Below are 18,895 nucleotides of genomic sequence, written 5' to 3'. Positions count from 1 at the left end.
TGGGTTGAATGCCCCAACCAAAAGACAAAGACTGGCTGAATGGATACAAAAATAAGACCCCTCTATATGCTGCTTACAAGAGACCCACCTCAAAACAAGGGACACATGCTGAAAGTGAAGGGCTGGAAAAAATTATTCCACGCAAATAGAGAGCAAAAGAAAGCAAGAGTAGCAATACTCATATGAGATAAAATAGACTTTAAAATAAAGGTTGTGAAAAGAGATAAAGAAGGACACTACATAATGATCAAAGGATCAATCCAAGAAGAAGATATAACAATTATAAATATATATGCACCCAACAGAGGAGCACCACAATATGTAAGGCAAATGCTACCAAGTATGAAAGGGGAAATTAACGATAACACAATAATAGTGGGAGACTTTAATACACCACTCACAACTATGGAAAGATTAACTAAACAGAAAATTAACAAGGAAACACAAACTTTAAATGATACAATAGACCAGTTAGACCTCATTGATATCTATAAGACATTTCACCCCAAAACAATGAATTTCACCTTTTACTCAAGCGCACACGGAACCTTCTCCAGGATAGATTACATCCTGGGTATAATCTAGCCTTGGTAAATTCAAAAAACTATGAAATCATTCCAAGCATCTTTTCTGACCACAATGCAGTAAGATTGGATATCAATTACATGAGGAAAACAATTAAAAATTCTAACATATGGAGACTGAATGACATGCTACTGAATAACCAACAAATCATAGAAGAAATCAATAAAGATAAAAATATGCATAGAAACAAATGAAAATGAAAACACAACAACCCAAAACCTATGGGACACTGTAAGCAGTGCTAAGGGGAAGGTTCATAGCACTACAGGCTTACCTCAAGAAATGAGAAAAAAGTCAGCTAAATAATGTAACTCTACAACGAAAGCAACTAGAAAAGAAAGAAATGAAGAAGAACCTCAGGGTTAGTAGAAGTAAAAAAAATCTTAAAAATTCAGTTCAGTTCAGTTCATTCACTTAGTCGTATCCAACTCTTTGTGACCCCATGAACCACAGCACGCCAGGCCCCCCGTCCATCACCAACTACCAGAGTTCACCCAAACCCATGTTCATTGAGTTGGTGATGCCATCCAACCATCTCATCCTTTGTCGTCCCCTTCTCCTCCTGCCCTCAATTTTTCCCAGCATCGGAGTCTTTTCAAATAAGTCAGCTCTTCTCATCAGTGGCCAAAGTATTGGAGTTTCAGCTTCAGCATCAGTCCTTCCAATGAATATTCAGGACTGATTTCCTTTAGGAGGGACTGGTTAGATCTCTTTGCAGTTCAAGGGACTCAAGAGTCTTCTCCAACACCACAGTTCAAAAACATCAATTCTTTGGCGCTCAGCTTTCTTTATAGCCCAACTCTCACATCCATACATGACCACTGGAAAAACCATGGCCTTTATTAGACAGACCTTTGTTGACAAAGTATTGTCTCTGCTTTTTAATATGCTAAGTTGGTCATAACTTTCCTTCCAAGGAGTAAGCTAAATGCAAAGAAACAAAAGAGACCTTAGCAAAAATCAACAAAGCTAAAAGCTGGTTCTTTGAGAAGATAAGTAAAATTGACAAACCGCTAACCAGACTCATCAAGAAACAAAGGGAGAAAAATCAAATCAATAAAATTAGAAATGAAAATGGAGAGATGGAAACACAGAAATATAAAGGATCATAAGAGACTACTATCAGCAACTATATACCAATAAAATGGACACTTGGAAGAAATGAACAAATTCTTAGAAAAGTATAACTTTCCAAACCTGAGCCAAGAAGAAATAGGAAATCTTAACAGACCCATCACAAGCATGGAAATTGAAACTGTAAGCAGAAATCTTCCAGCATGCAAAAGCCGAAGACCAGACGGCTTCACAGCTGAATTCTACCAAAAATTTAGAGGAGCTAACACCTATCCTACTCAAACTCTGCCAGAAAGTTGCAGAGGAAGGGAAATTTCCACACTCATTCTATGAGGCCACCATCACCCTAATACCAAAACCTGACAAAGATGCCATAAAAAAAGAAAACTGCAGACCAATATCACTGATGAACATAGATGCAAAAATCCTTGACAAAATTCTAGCAAACAGAATCTAATACCATATTAAAAAGATCATACATCATGATCAATTGGGCTTTATCCCAGGGATGCAAGGATTCTTCAAAATCTGCAAATCAATGTAATACACCACATTGACAAATTGATAGATAAAAGCCATATGATTGTCTCAATTATCATATGCAGAGAAAGCCTTTGACAAAATCCATCATCCATTTATGATAAAAATTCTGAAGAAAGCAGGAATAGAAGGAACATACGTCAACATAATAAAAGCTATACATTACAAACCCACAGCAGACATTATCCTCAATGGTGAAAAATTGAAAGCATTTCCCCTAAAGTCAGGAACAGGACAAGGGTGCCCACTCTCACCACTACTATTCAACGTAGTTTTGGAAGTTTTGGCCACAGCAATCAGAGCAGAAAAAGAAATAAAAGGAATCCAGATTGGAAAAGAAGTAAAACTCTCACTGTTTGCAGATGATATGACCCTCTACATAAAACCCAAAAGACTCCACCAGAAAATTACTAGAGTTAATCAATGAATATAGGAAAGTTGCAGGATACGAAATCAACACAGAGAAATCCCTTGCATTCCTATATACTAATAATGAGAAAATAGAGAAATTAAGGAAACAATTCCAGTCACCATTGCAATGAAAAGAATAAATAACTTAGGAATATATCTACCTAAAGAAACAAAAGACCTATATATAGAAAACTATAAAACACTGGTGAAAGAAATCAAAGAAGACGCAAATAGATGGAGAAATATATCATGTTCATGGATCGGAAGAATTAATACAGTGAAAGTGAGTATACTACCCAATGCAATATATAGATTCAATGAAATCCCTATCAAGCTACCAACGGTATTTTTCACAGAACTAGAACAAATAATTTCAAATTTGTATGAAAATTCAAAAAACCTCAAATAGCCAAAGCAATCTTGAGAAAGAAGACTGGAACTGAAATAATCAACCTGCCTGACTTCAGGCTATACTACAAAGCTACAGTCATCAAGACAGTATGGTACTGGCACAAAGACAGAAATATAGATCAACGGAACAAAATAGAGAGACCAGAGGTAAATCCAAGCACCTGTGCACACCTTATCTTTGACAAAGGAGGCAAGAATATACAATGGAGAAAAGACAATCTCTTTAACAAGTGGTGCTGGGAAAACTGGTCAACTACTTGTAAAAGAATGAAACTAGAACCATTTCTAACACCATACATAAAATAAATTCAAAATGGATTAAACATCTAAATGTAAGACCAGAAACTATAAAACTCCTAGAGGAAAACAGGCAAAACACTCTCCAACATAAATCGCAGCAGAATCCTCTATGATCCACCTCCCAGAGTAATGGAAATAAAAGCAAAAATAAAAATATGGGGCCTAATTAAACTTAAAAGTTTTTGCACAACAAAGGAAACTATAAGCAAGGTGAAAAGACAGCCTTCGGAATGGGAGAAAATAATAGCAAATGAAGCAACTGACAAAGAATTAATCTCAAAAATATACAAGCAACTCCTGCAGCTCAGTTCCAGAAAAATAAGCGACCCAATAAAAAAATAGGACAAAGAACTAAACAGACATTTCTCCAAAGAAGACATACAGTTGGCTAACAAACACATGAAAAAATGCTCAACATCACTCATTATCAGAGAAATGCAAATCAAAACCACAACGAGGTACCATTTCCCTCCAGTCAGAATGGCTGCCATCCAAAAGTCTACAAACAATAAATGCTGGAGAGGGTGTGGAGAAAAGGGAACCCTCTTACACTGTTGGTGGGAATGCAAACTAGGACAGCCACTATGGAGAACAGTGTGGAGGTTGCTTAAAAAACTAGAAATAGAACTGCCATATGACTCCGGAATCCTACTGCTGGGGATACATACTGAGGAAACCAGAATTGAAAGAGACACATACCCCAGTGTTCATCACAGCACTGTTTATAATAGCCAGGTCATGGAAGCAACCTAGATGTCCATCAGCAGATGAATGGATAAGAAAGCTGTGGTACATATACACAATGGAGTATTACTCAGCCTTTACAAAGAGTACGTTTGAATCAGTTCTAATGAGGTGGATGAAACTGGAGTTTATTATACAGAGTGAAGTAACCCAGAAAGAAAAACATCAGTACAGTATACTAGTTCAGTTCAGTTCAGTCACTCAGTCGTGTCCGACTGTTCGCGACCCCATGAATCGCAGCCCGCCAGCCCTCCCTGTCCATCACCAACTCCCGGAGTTCACTCAGACTCACGTCCATCGCGTCAGTGATGCCATCCAGCCATCTCTTCCTCTGTCGTCCCCTTCTCCTCCTACCCCTAATCCCTCCCAACATCAGACTCTTTTCCAGTGAGTCAACTCTTTGCATGAGGTGGCCAAAGTACTGGAGTTTCAGCTTCAGCATCAATCCCTCCAAAGAAATCCCAGGGTTGATCTCCTTCAGAATGGACTGGTTGGATCTCCTTGCAGTCCAGGGGACTCTCAAGAGTCTTCTCCAACACCACAGTTCAAAAGCATCAATTCTTTGGCACTCAGCTTTCTTCACAGTCCAACTCTCACATCCATACATGACCACTGGAAAAACCATAGCCTTGACTGGACGGACCTTTGTTGGCAAAGTAATATCTCTGTTTTTCAATATGCTATCTAGGTTGTCATATATATATATATATATATATATATATATGGAACTTAGATAGATAGTAAATTTAACCCTATATGTGAGACAGCAAAAGAGCCACAAATGTATAGAACAGTCTTTTGGACTCTGTGGGAGAAGGGGAGGGTGGGATTGTTTGGGAGAATGGCATTGAAACGTATATTATCATATGTGAAATGGATCACCAGTCCAGATTCAATGCATGGGATAGGGTGCTTGGGGCTGGTGTACTGGGATGACCCAGAGGATGGGGAGGGAGGTTAGATGGGGGTTCAGGAAGGGGGGAAAATGATAATAGATACTTCAAGTGGTGGAAATTTGTGTAAAGTTTTTTGTTCTTGTACTTTCATCTGTCCTAGAAATTTTAGTGTTTTATTATTATGCTTCTAAATTTTTTTTGGTTATTTAATGTTATTTAATTCAGGTGAAATTTTTTAATTGTTGAATTGTCTAAAGTTTGTTCCCAAAGTGTTTACCAGTGATCCTAAGAAATGTTGATTTAAAATAATATAAAATCTTTCTAGCCTTTGTGGGGAGTTTCAGAGATACTCACCATTTCATGTGAGTGTTAAAGTGAATATATTACAGATAGAATAAAAAGGTGAATACTGCATGTTTTTATTCTATGTGAAATACATACTTCTGGGAGTAGCATAATTTACATATTTCAGTTATGCTGAGACGAATGTGTCAAATCAGTAAATTCTGATGGAATAAATTACAAATAGAATTTTAAAAGAGTATAGGGAATAGATACATATGAAAGAAATAAAAATGGGGAAAAGGAAGAAAATATAAGTACAGGTGTATTTCGAATATCAGATTAATTGGGAATCTTTGTGTAATTATATTTACAATCTGAGAAGAATGTAGTTTGAAAATTTGTTTTTTAAGCTACGCTTTGTGTTAGAACACAGAGCACTATCTTCCATACGAATCATGTTTACAAAATTCTTCCCTTTCTTGGAAATGCCTGTTATGCTTTATGTAAGGATTTGCAGTAGCCATTTTTTCATTCCAAGATTACAATGGCAAGTGGGAGAGTACAGATATTTCATTATTTTATCATCTGTTTTTTTGATTCTTGATAATATTTTCTGTAAATGTGTGTTGTCCTTTGGCAAGCTTTTTACTATAATTCTTTAATTCATTTTATTGAGTTGAAAATATTAGTTTACAGTTAATTTCTTAATTTTGTTACGTTTGAGTAAATTGCTTAGTAAATTCCTGTACTAATTTGTTAAATATCAAATAGAAAAAGGTATACAGAAGTCCTTAAGCTGTTGACAGATGACCTTATTTGGTTGCTTTAAATGTTTTAGCACTGTTCTATGTGCTTTACAAATATTTTCTCACAAAACCCAAATGACGTTTTCTCTATTTTACAGATGATTAATAGGGGACAGACGGGTTACTTACCCTAGATTGCATAGTTAGCAAGTGGTAGAAATGGAATTTAAACGTAGGCAGTTTTTCTTTAGAGTCATCACTCATGTAGTATAGGAAATATGCATTAGTTTCCCTTAGAAAATACATCCATTTGTCCTCAGCTATCAAATGGTTTATGGCATTTGTACAAGTTTGCAGTGATGTCTTTTTTTTTTTTTTTTTTTAATTTGGAGTGTAGTTGCTTTATAATGTTGTGGTAGTTTCTGCTGTACCTCAAAGTGAATCAACCACACATATACATATGTACCCTCATCCTTGGATTTTCTTCCCATTTAGATCACCACAGAGCATTGAGTAAAATTCCCTCTAGTATACAGTAGGTGATATCTTTGTTGGCATTTTACAGCATAATTGTTTTAGGACATCATAAATCTTGACTATTTTCTAGAGGTTACTTGTTTTTTGGCAAAGACTCCTATGCTATCCACAGCTGATGATTTTCTTTATTGCTTAAAAGAGAGGGATTATCCATACCTTGGAGGGAAGCAAGACTCTGCTGTAAACTGCAGTGTGAGCTTGATGGTTCTCTGCTGGTGAGAACTGCAGAGTCTGACCAGGACCACTTAAACCTAGCCATCTAAATTCTTTCCTGTATTACTATTCCTCACTTTCAAACTAGAGGATGAAAAACAATTTTCCCTCTACCCTTCTGAGCTCTTGGCTGAGACCCTGTAATATAAGACTGGTTAACAAGAGAAAAACAAACAGAAGCTTATTAACATTTATATCTCATGAGTACTGAGAAGATGCTAAGGGAGAACTGAGTATCTCCTTGAGATGGGAATTCATTCTTAATACCATCTAAATAGGGGGAAAGGGAGGGAGGGTATAGGCCTCTTATGAGACAGTAAATTATTTTTAAGAAAGACAAATGGATCTCTAGAAGAATAGATGGGAATTTGTGACAAAATTCATTTGGTTGTAATGTCTTCTAATTTTCTCCCCTTCTAATCACCTGATCTCCTTTCTTGTGATAAGACTCCTTTCCTGGTTGATAAAATATGACAATTGAATGCCTTTGGGGGAATCTGTCTTTAGAAAGATAAAGGAAGTTCAGAGAGTGCCTCTCCCTGCATTTGCTGTTTTTCAAATGTCTCTGACTCAATAATCAGTATACGGAGCATGTTTGAGGCGGCATACTTTATTACTCTAAACACACATGCACATACACACATACCATGAGCTCAAATGCAATGAACAAAAAACTCAATGAAGACTGGAGGAAATCACATCTTTACTAGAAACCAGTAAAGGATAGGAATTAAGTAATAGATTGTATCACAGAGGTACTTTTATACATAATGAAGAATTTTTGATATAATGAAGATATGATTGAATTAAAGGTAGGGAATGGGTCAGCCTGACTTTGAGCTATTCTTCCTGACATGTAAAATAAAATGACAGGAATTAGAAGAGATTCTGCAAATCTCCCTATTTGTCACAGTTGATAGTAGACTAACAGATGGAATCTCTTGCTAGAAATCAGAGGATACATGTCATGGAGAGGCCCTCATACAGGCAGGGTTATAATAGCAAACTGTTATAGTTTGTGGAGGGACTCGTCTGTGTTAGGGCAGACAGGAGTTTCAGAAAGGAGCTTAGGCTCAGCCACATAACTGAAGTAGTTGACAAGCTATTAAAACACCTCAGTATGAGAAAGCTAACCTTTGACAGCATGGCTTCACCAAACTGAGAAAAAATAACTGAAAATGATGAGAAAAAAATGTAAAACATCGAGGTGAGCTCTAGAATACCTACTACACATGAATAGGAATTAGAGTAGAGAAAATAAGGAAAATTAAGGAGAAGCACTAATCAAAGAGATGGGAATACCAGACCACCTTACCTAACTCATGAGAAACCTGTATGTGGGTCAACAAGCATCAGTTAGAACTGGACATGGAACAACTGACTGGTTCAAAATTGGGAAAGGCTGTATATTGTCACTCTACTTATTTAACTTGTATGCAGAATGCATCATGTGAATTGCCAAGCTGGATAAATCACAAGCTGGAATCAAGATCACCAGGAGAAATACTAACAACTTTAGATATACAGATGACAAGCACTCTGATGGCAGAAAGTGCAGAGGAACTAAAGGACCTGGTGATGAATGTGAAAGAAGAGTGAAAAAACTGGCTTGAAACTCAACACTCAAAAAAGTAAGATTATGGCATCCGGTCCCATCGCTTCATGGCAAATAGATGGGGAAAAAAGTGGAAGCAGTGAAAGATTTTATTTTCTTGGGCTCCAAAATCACTGCAAATGGTGACTGTAGCCATGAATTTAAAACATGCTTGCTCCTTGGAAGGAGAGATATAACAAACCTAGACAGTGTTATTAAAAAAACAGAGACATCCCTTTGCTGACAAAGATCCATATAATCAAATCTATGGTTTTTCCTGTAGTCACGTATGGATGTGGGATTTGGACTGTAAATTTAGGCTGAGTGGCAAAGAATATTGATATGTGGTGCTGGAGAAGACTCTTGAGAGTCCCTTGAACTTCAAGAAGATCAAATCATTCAATCCTAAAGAAAATCCACCTTGAATATTCATTGGAAGGATTGGTGCTGGAGCTGAAGTTCCAAAATTTTGGCTACCTGATGTGAAGAGCTGATTCGTTAGAAAAGACCATGATGCTAGGAAAGATTGAAGGAAGAAAAGAAGGGGGTGGCAGAAGATAAAACTGTTAGATATCATCACAGGCTCAATAAACATGAATTTGAACAAACTCCAGGAGATAATGGAGTACTGGGGAGCCTAACATGCTGCAGTCCATGGAGTTGCAGAGTTGTACATGATTTAGCAACTGAACAACAGCAGCAGTAATCCAAGAAATAATGAGAAAAAAATATAGATCTGAATATGGGACAAAATCTGTGAAAGATCTACATATATTTTCTTTAAATTTTTGCACTTCATACCTATTGTCGTGGAAAAACAGCAAAATCAAAAATATTTATACTTCAGATGAGTTTTTTTGAAAATAAGAAGTAAAGTAGGTAGAGATGTTGGCAATTGTGGAATGTTGAGATAGAGTAAAAAGCATGGCAAAGGCACAGAGGTGACGCTAAACGCAGTTAAGTGACAACAAGTGATTTAGTGTTCTTGGGGTTTAGAAGACATGCTTGAGCATGACAAAAGATGCTGGAATCAAAAATAGGATTAATAGAGCAAAGGGAGTTATGTGTAATACTAAGGATATATCACAGTATGTTGTAAGATTTGGGGGAGATATTTAAGGATTTTAGATGACCTGATTTTCATTTTAGAAAAAAAGTCTTATATTCTGTAATTTTGGAGTGGAGGGAAATTGAAAATAGGGAAATTAGAAGAAAGTCTATAGGTCGGACCCTAGTTTATAAGAGCTGATTTAATAAATTGGTAGTACATATAGATTATAGTGAACAGATTGAAGAGAGATGTTTTTGATAGAATTAAGTGATTTAGTAGATGGAAAGGAGAGAGAAAGAAGAGTGTGAGTTTATTTGGTTGATAAGGTAGAAAATAATTTTAATGACTCCATCTGTAATGTGGTATGAAGTATAGATTGTGGGTGTTTTCAAATGGGAAGAATTATTTCAGTTTTTGACATGTAAGTAGACAAATGGAACTAGAAGTTCCATTGGAATTAGATAATTCCAAGAATTATCTCAGAGATAATTCTTGCTAGGAGATATATAGGATAATCAGCATATGTGAAATAGTAACATATAGCAAAGAAGGTGCTCATTCAAAGAAACTTAGCACAGAGAAGTGAAAAAAGAAGCAAACCTAAAATTATATTCTATTTAAATAGTTATAGAAAAAGAGCAAACAGGAAAACAGACTGAAAAATAAAAATCCAAAAGGTAGAAAAATTAGTATGTTACTACAGCCAAGTAAGAGTTAAGTTATAAGAACAGACTGACATTGCCACAGCAAGCTTGGAGACCAATATGAAGGTGTACAAGTGTCTGTTACTTAGTGATTTAATAGTCGACTGATATTTGAATGCCAGTTACAAACTAGATAGCTTACTTACTCATAGAGATTCAGTATAAAGAAAGAGGTGTTACACTTGATGAGTTTATGTTGCAGTGGGAAGGACAGACCAATAATTACTTTATAGCATAAGCTTATCAAATAAAATAGCAAATCAGGACTTAAGAGACTTTTTCAAAAGGATTATCTCAGTGGAGGGATAAGGGCTATTGCAATAGGCAAATGAATATTATTGCAATAAGGAGAATGCTTCTGTTAAGGTCTGTAGCATCTTAAAGGTGATATTTTGCCTTAAAGGCTAAAAAGAAGTGTTCTTTTAGAGGAGGGATTAAGGCTAGAAAGAAATGGTGTGGCTAAGTAGAATGGAAAGACCCTGATACTAGGAAAGATTGAGAGCAGGAGGAGAAAGGGGTGACAGAAGATGAGGTGGTTGGATGGCATCATTGACTTAATGGACATGAGTTTGAGCAAATTCTGGGAGATAGTGAAGGACAGGGAGGCCTGGTGTGCTGCAGTTCATAGGGTCACAAAGAGTCTGACATGACTGAGCAACTGAAGAACAAAGTAAGGTGAGGGAAAGTGGCATGATCTGACAGTAGAACAGAAAAAGAGAGCCTGGGATGGTTCAGGGTTTCTGGATTAGGTTTGTATGGGCAGTACCACCATTCACTAAGAGCATGTGAGAAAGCAAGTTAGGGAGGAGGACTCATATTCGGGCAAGTTGAGTTTATAGGCATATCTCATTTTATTGTGCTTTTTGATCACAAATTGAAATTGGTGACAACCCTGCATGGAACAAGTAATAAGTGCCATTTTTGGGGGGTGGCCAGCATTTACTCACTTCATGTCTCTGTGTTATGTTCTGGTAATTCTCACAATATTTTAAAATTTTTCATAAGTTATATTTCATTATTGTATATTTATGAGAATATAGGAGTCTGTGGTTCCAAAATCTAAAAATATGCAGGACCAAATATCTTAGAGATAATTTCTTTAAAGATAATATAGAAGTCTTTACCCCAGGGAATGTACTGTCTTCCTGTAAAATATCTAGTTAAGATGCAACAAAATTTTGAACTGCTGCAAGTTGTTATAAATCCAACATATATAAGTTTCATCTATGATGATTCACAGAATACTTTTAAGGGTCTTTGGATATCTATTCATGCCCCTACCTTTCAGAGATCAACATGATTATGGACAAAATTTTATACCTGTGATAGCAGATAGAAGAATCTAGAAAGGGAAAAGTTATCCTCATTGATCTTGAATTTTGTGTAAAGATTTGAAATTATTTTGTGCTACTAATTCTTGACCTTATGATCTAATAAAAATAGATTTGAAAATGTATATGTTACTTAAGTATTATGTATATAAGACAGCTGTGAATGTTTTAATAAATAGTTTATACCATCAGACTAGCAAGTTAAAATATCTTCTGGAAATACTTTCATGAAATATGATTACTAAGTAATTTTCTTTATACAGGGATCAACCTATGAAGATGAAATTGATAATATCAAACACATTATTTCAAAAGTTAATGAAATTCTGGCTCATAACTCACCAGTTTTGATTATTCAAAGATGGACACGTGGTTTCTTAGTTAGGAAAAAAGTGAGGTATGTTTTATTTTATTCACTATTTCAATATTAAAAGATAATTGACAAAAGTCATTTCTGTAATAATATGCATTTTTGTATTCCCTATCAACCTGGTAATTTATAGACTATTTAAGTTTGAGAAAAACATCACAGACTCTATAATACTATAATATTTAGTATAATCAGTTGATTACCTTTTTTCTTTTAAAATGGCCGTATAAATAACTAATCAATAAAGTTTTATTAATCCTGAGTAATTCTGACAGTGTTATAAATTAAACTTAAAAGCATTAGTAGAAAATGTAAATTAAATTTCTCTATGTAATGGGACATAATAGAAATATAAGCCATGTACAATATAAGAAAAAAGTACAAGCCATGAATATATGAGGATTTTGTTTTTTGTTTGGATATGAAGATAGTTTTGCCAAAACATCTGCTACCACCTTAATCTACATTATCCTTTGATTAATACTTTTCCCTCTCTCTTTGTTCCGTGCATCCCTTTTCAGTAGCAGACATTTTACAAATACAGGAAATTTTTCCCTGTAAGACTCAACATTGTATCTGGAGAGGGAAGATAGTATACTGTGTCATCAGTGTATTTGTGTTAGTCATGCAAAACACTAAACACATGAGAAAAGAAATGAGCTTTCTCCTAAAGCTTATTTTCAGATGCTAAATGGTAGAGTTCATAAAATAGAAACAGAACATGGCCCTGAAATACAGGTAGGATTAAATAGATCTGGAGTTGGGAAACAGACATTCCTTGAGAAAGAAAGATTAGGAAGTATCACTGAAATGATATTCAACATTCTGTGGTAAGGCAGAGACAGTGTTGTCTTGTGTTAGCCTGCATGTACTACATCATAGATGGCAATAGCCCTGATAGAGATCAGTATGGAAGACAAAACTGAACATAATACAGTGCCTGAAACTTCTGAAGATGAGATTCCATATACTTCTCTAACAAAGGCCAAACTGTGGGAGAGACTGGGCTTATGAATGAAGAAAAGTAAAGTGGTTTGGAGTAAAAGATGTGAAAAGAATCAGGCAGTTGCTAACACATACATATTTATTTAAAATATTTTTTCTATCTCATGTTTTAGTTAAATTGTATGTATTTGATGTGAAATAAACATTTAATTAAATGGATTTGTCTTTAATTTGTGCCCCTGGGATTGAGTTTTTCTCTCTTAGAATCAAGGTTTCCTTTGATATTCATGTACCATGAGATAATAACCTTGTACATGGAAACAATCTGAAAATTCAGCAGGCAAGAAAAGGGTCTGAATGAGCTTTGTGGGGAGAAATGTCAGTAGTAAAAATATATCACAGTGCTTCAAGACAGACTGATTTTAATTCTTTTTCTTTTCAAAAAGCTGTTCCATTAGGTGTGTTACTTACCTACTGTGGGTCTGAGTTTCCTGATAAATTACTAATAAATGGTAGAGAGCAGGGCTAATAGCAGTACTTAATTTTCTACTTGCTTGTGAGAATTGAGGTCATGAATATAACCTACATAGTATCAGGCAAATGTGAATATTCCATTCTTAATAGCTGATTTTTTATATATCATTATTATTGTTGTTCTATCTCATATACTCTGTGCTATTTGTTTGCATGGGAAACAATCTTTCCTTGAATTTCTTGCTCCCTTCCAATTACATTTACTACAGCATTCACAGAGTAATCTTTTAAAATTATAAATCAAATCTTAAAATCCTCCAGTTGCTCCTAATTTGCTTAGGGCAAAGTATTGGGATATTGGCCTCTACAATGTACATCACATACCTGCATTATCAACATTTGGAATACTGTATTGAAGTTGTCTGTATAATTATTTATATCTTATACCTACAGATATGTTCAGTTCAGTTCAGTTCAGTCGCTCAGTTGTTTCCGACTCTTTGCGACCCCATGAATCGCAGCCTGCCAGCCCTCCCTGTCCATCACCAACTCCCGGAGTTAACTCAGACTCATGTCCATCGAGTCAGTGATGCCATCAGCCATCTCATCCTCTGTCGTCCCCTTCTCCTCCTGTCCCCAATCCCTCCCAGCATCAAAGTCTTTCCCAATGAGTCAACTCTTTGCATGAGGTGGCCAAAATATTGGAATTTCAGCTTTATATCAGTCCTTCCAATGAACACCCAGGACTGATCTCCTTTAGGATGGACTGGCTGGATCTCCTTGCAGTCCAATCAGACTCTCAAGAGTCTTCTCCAACACCACAGTTCAAAAGCATCAATTCTTCAGCACTCAGCTTTCTTCACAGTCCAACTCTCACATCCATACATAACCACTGGAAAAACCATAGCCTTGATTAGACAGACCTTTGTTGACAAAGTAATGTCTCTGCTTTTGAATATGCTGTCGAGGTTGGTCATAACTTTCCTTCCAAGGAGTAAGCGTCTTTTAATTTCATGGCTGCAATCACCATCTGCAGTGATTTTGGAGCCCCCCAAAATAAAGTCTGACACAGTTTCCACTGCTTCCCCATCTATTTGCCATGAAGTGATGGGACCAGATGCCATGATCTTCGTTTTCTGAATGTTGAGATTTAAGCCAACTTTTTCACTCTCCTCTTTCACTTTCATCAAGAGGCTTTTTAGTTCCCCTTCACTTTCTGCCATAAGGGTGGTATCATCTGCATATCTGAGGTTATTGATATTTCTTCTAGCAATCTTGATTCCAGCTTGTGCTTCTTCCAGCCCAGCGTTTCTCATGATGTACTCAGTTCAGTTCAGTCACTCAGTCATGTCCGACTCTTTGTGACCCCATGAATCGCAGCACGCTAGGCCTTCCTGTCTATCACCAACACCCAGAGTTCACTCAGACTCACGTCCATAGAGTCAGTGATGCCATCCAGCCATCTCATCCTCTGTCGTCTCCTTCTCCTCCTGCCTCCAATCCCTCCCAGCATCAGAGTCTTTTCCAATTAGTCAACTCTTCGTATGAGGTGGCCAAAGTACTGGAGTTTATACCCAAAGAGAGTAAAAGAGAAGGGATAATAAAAATAGTATCAAAAACTGATGAAATATAAAACAAGGATACAAAGAACATGAGAAAATTTGCAGGAATATCAATAAAGCCATGAGTTGGTTATTTTCAGAGTAATACATTGATAAAGCTCCAGCATGACCGCTCTAACAAAGAGACAGAAGGAAAATTTTACCATGATAAGGGATGAAAAAACAACATTACTGCAGATCCACAGAAATTAAAGGGAATACAGTGAATAAATTTATGCCAAATAATTTGATAATGTGTGTGAAATGGACAGATTCTTTGAAGGAACACAATTTTCAGTCTGACAGAAGAAATCACAATGCTGAATAGTCATTCATACATTAAAAGAACTGAATCCATTATTAAAATCCTTCCCATGAAGATACTTCAGTTGTAGGTTACTGATGAATTATCCTGGACATTTAAGGAATGTTTAACACCGTCTTAAACCAAAATTTCCAAAGAGTGGGAGAGAATACTTTTCAGGTTTTGAGAGATCAGCATAACTTTAAAAGCAAAACCTGACAAGAACATTATAAGAAAGGAAACTTCAGGCTGTCTTATGTATGCCCATGTAAAAATTGTAAGTAAAATATTAGAAAATTAGATACAGAGCTATGCAAAGTGGTTAACATCCTATAACCAACATAGGTTTATTCCAGGAATAAAAAGTTAGTTTAACATTAGGAAACCAATCACATTAATACAATATGAGTGAGGGAAAAACACCTCAGTGTTTCTCACTTTGTTATCACATTAACTAAAATTTGTGCATACTTTGAATGTACTCTCATTTTTCAAGCTTCTAAAGTAACTGAGATTTGATCTCATCTAATTTGTGATAGGCAGAATTCCAAGATGGCCCACGTGATCTTTGTTCCCTGGAGTTACTCCCATGATCATGTTATATTGCAAGGCAGATGGTATTTTGCAGATGTCACAAAGTTCTTTACTAATAAGCTGACCTTAAGATAGATTTTCTGAGTTAGTTTAACCTAATCAAATGGCCTCTTGAAAAACAAGAGTGTTTTCTGACTGATAGCAGAACAGGATATCAGAGAAAGTTGAAACGCAAGTAGGATTTGATATACTGTTGCTGTGTTAAAGGTAGAGTGGACCACATTCAAATGACCTGAGAGTGACTTTATGAGCTAGGAGTAACCCTCCACCAACAATCAGCAAGAAAATGGGGACATTAGTCCTACACAAGGAACTGGATTCTACCAACTACTTGAATGAGCTTAGAAGCAGATGTTTTCCCCTAAGCTTCCAGATAAGAAAGAACACAGATTGCTCAGTTTGTGCAATTTGTTACTCAGTAATAGAAAAAATAACATGCAGTAGAACTGTGCAAAATGACAGTATAGTTCTGATATGCACAGGGATTAATTAACGTAGTTCTGTGTAAAGTGAGGACTGCCTGAATACAATCATCTTAATGTCTACACAAAAAATATAAAATTCAGCACTTATAAAAGGTTAAAAAAAGAAGAACACTTTCAGCAATCTAGGATTAAAAGGAAACTTTCTTAATCTAATTATATGTATTTTAACACATTTGTTAATACTTAGCAACATCTTGAAATTATTTCCCTGAGATTAGTGAAAAACGACAAGGGCGTCAGCTGTTAGCACTTTTGTTTAGTATTGCTCTGGAACTAAGTGGAACTGTCCTGGAACTATTGCTAGTGAAACAAAGTAAGGAAAATAAAAAGATAAAAGATCAGATAGGAAAAAAACAAAATTATAATTTCTTATAGCTGTTATGATTTGAATGTGAAAGCTAATAAAAATACAAAAATCAATATTATTTAGATATGTAGTACCAATCACCAACTTGAAATTAAAATCTACCATTTGTAATAGTATAAAACCCCGCTACTTGTTGGATTGATCTTCAAGAGGCAGACACATAAATTAGATTAAGTGTACGAGAAATTTATTGGGAGTAATAACTTTGACAAACAAAAGAGGAGGAAGTGGGAATAGGCAGGGAAACATATTCATGCTTTTATGCTAATCTGTGAAGGGAGAGAGAAAATGAATTGGGCAGAAAGAATTCAGCATCACAACTCTGAAAAAATCTAGGCCAGACCAGTGGGGGATCCCTGAGCAAAGCTTGACCATTTTAGGAATCCTCCATCAGGTAGAAATGGGCCAGTTCTATTACAATTCCTCAGTCAATGACTGGGAATAGCCTTGGCAAAAGTGTAGTGATGGATCTAAAAAAAAAAAGGCAAGAGCTGGGGCTGTCAGCTGTGCTCCTCGTGGTGGGTCTTCTTCAAGGAGATCTGAGCAGTACACTTCCATAGCTGTCATTAAACATGTACTAAGGATACATGAAAGGCAAGATGTGAATTACCTCTAAAAAGAAACCTACCAAACATTACTGATAGAACAAGATGGAAATAAATATAAGACTATATCATTTTTATGACATTGAATGAATCAGTGTAATAAAAATGTCAGTTTTTCCTAAATTGATTTGTATGTGCAGTGCATTCCTAAACACAATTGTAGGAGTTTTCCTTTAAAACACATACTTTGAAAAATAATATCATGCTGGCCTTTGAGTTTGCCTCTGCTCACTCTAAATCCCATTTAACTGATAATGTGAGGATTTAGAAAGGCAAAGGGCAAGAGAAGTGTGAAGAGAAAGATGGCAACAAAATTTTGCAAAGTAAGAAGCAAATAGGTATGTATAACTGACTTTGCAGATCTTAGAAGTCTACAACTAGAGATCAGAAAACTATGGTTCCTAGGACGGCAGCCTGATTTTGTAAATAAATTATATCAGAACACAGTCACACCCATTCTTTTATATGTTGTCTGTCAATGTGCTTTTTAAGCTATAATGGAAAAGCTGAATAGCTAAGATATAGACTGTAGTGGCCACAAACCTAAAATATTTACTATCTGAATTTGGCTCTTAAAGGAAAAATTTGCCAACTTCTGCTATAGCTTATCCTGACTATATCAGAAGCCCAAGAGTAAAGCTGTGATTCATATTGCAAAACACAGGCATAATTAGAATTTAAAGATGCTAGAAACCAGTGCTGCACGAATAGGAACATTTATTAAATCCCTGTTTAGAATCAGTTAAACTCTCCTAATTTTATTCTAAAGTAAGTTATTTAGTGTTTTATTCTAGAGATGAAAGTATAGCTGACCATCACTAGACATTATTTAATCACTCTAAAATTATAGACTAAAACAAACAAAAGCATATGGAAATTTTTTTCCTGTGTGAAACTTGATATATACTTTTGAGAATTCTAATTTTATGCTGATAGATATTTTCCTTTAGCTCACTGAATATATTTTCACTATTTTTGGCTTTCATTGTTGCTGTTGAAAAGTAAACTATCAGACTAATTTTTCATTTACAGGTTATCTTTCTTTTCCCTCTTACTACTTTTAAATCTAAGGTATTTCTGATATTTTTCTGAAGATGTTTTCTTTGACAATTCTAAAAATCACTTTATTTTTATTATGCAGCTTAATATTTATGCATCTAGGGATTGGCTTCTCCTTTATCAGTTCTGGATGATTTCCAGCCATCATTTTATTTATTGATAATCTATTCAAAATATCTATATTTCCCATTTTTCTTATGATGGAAAGTTACCCTCTTTACAGTGGTGTCTGTAAGTAAATTAACAGGTAGACTGGAACAGAGGTCGTGGTCACAGACTAACTTGACATTTGGTAACGCCATTGGGCTTAGGATTTCTTCCTATTGATCCCAGAGTCTAATTGGAGATAATAATCAGCCCTCCACTGAGTTTTGTTCTGGTTTTATTTTCTAATCTCTAGCTCAGTTTCTTCTCCACTCTGTATTATGGGTAAATTTTAGTGGTTCTTTTATATTGCTTTGATTTGATTTGTGAAGCAAGATCTTTCTCTTATAATTTATTTAGGATGCCTTTTAATTGTATCCCATTCTCATTGCCAGCTGTAATGGTGGAAAGTTACCTAGATGCTATGACAGCCTCCAAGTAAGTTACCAGGCAGTCTGTTTCAGAGCTCACAGAATAAAAAACCTCAGAGATCAAATTAAGATGCTTGAATCAGGTTATTTAATC

General features: G+C 35.7%; 1 protein-coding gene across 3 annotated transcripts in view; it reads left to right on the top strand.

Moving 5' to 3' along the window:
- The window catches only part of LRRIQ3 (leucine rich repeats and IQ motif containing 3), a 196,866-nt gene that overhangs the window by 37,687 nt on the left and 140,284 nt on the right, over window positions 1-18,895 (top strand). For all 3 annotated transcript variants that reach the window (XM_042249812.2, XM_060400306.1, XM_004002083.6), the window contains exon 4: window positions 11,686-11,819. In XM_042249812.2, the coding sequence (XP_042105746.1) occupies window positions 11,686-11,819 (134 nt within the window). The remainder of the gene's footprint in view (window positions 1-11,685; window positions 11,820-18,895) is intronic.

The sequence above is a fragment of the Ovis aries genome, chromosome 1, assembly GCF_016772045.2.
Source record: "Ovis aries strain OAR_USU_Benz2616 breed Rambouillet chromosome 1, ARS-UI_Ramb_v3.0, whole genome shotgun sequence".
In the NCBI taxonomy this organism is placed as follows: Eukaryota; Metazoa; Chordata; class Mammalia; order Artiodactyla; family Bovidae; genus Ovis; species Ovis aries.
This window is presented reverse-complemented; position numbering and strand designations above follow the sequence as displayed.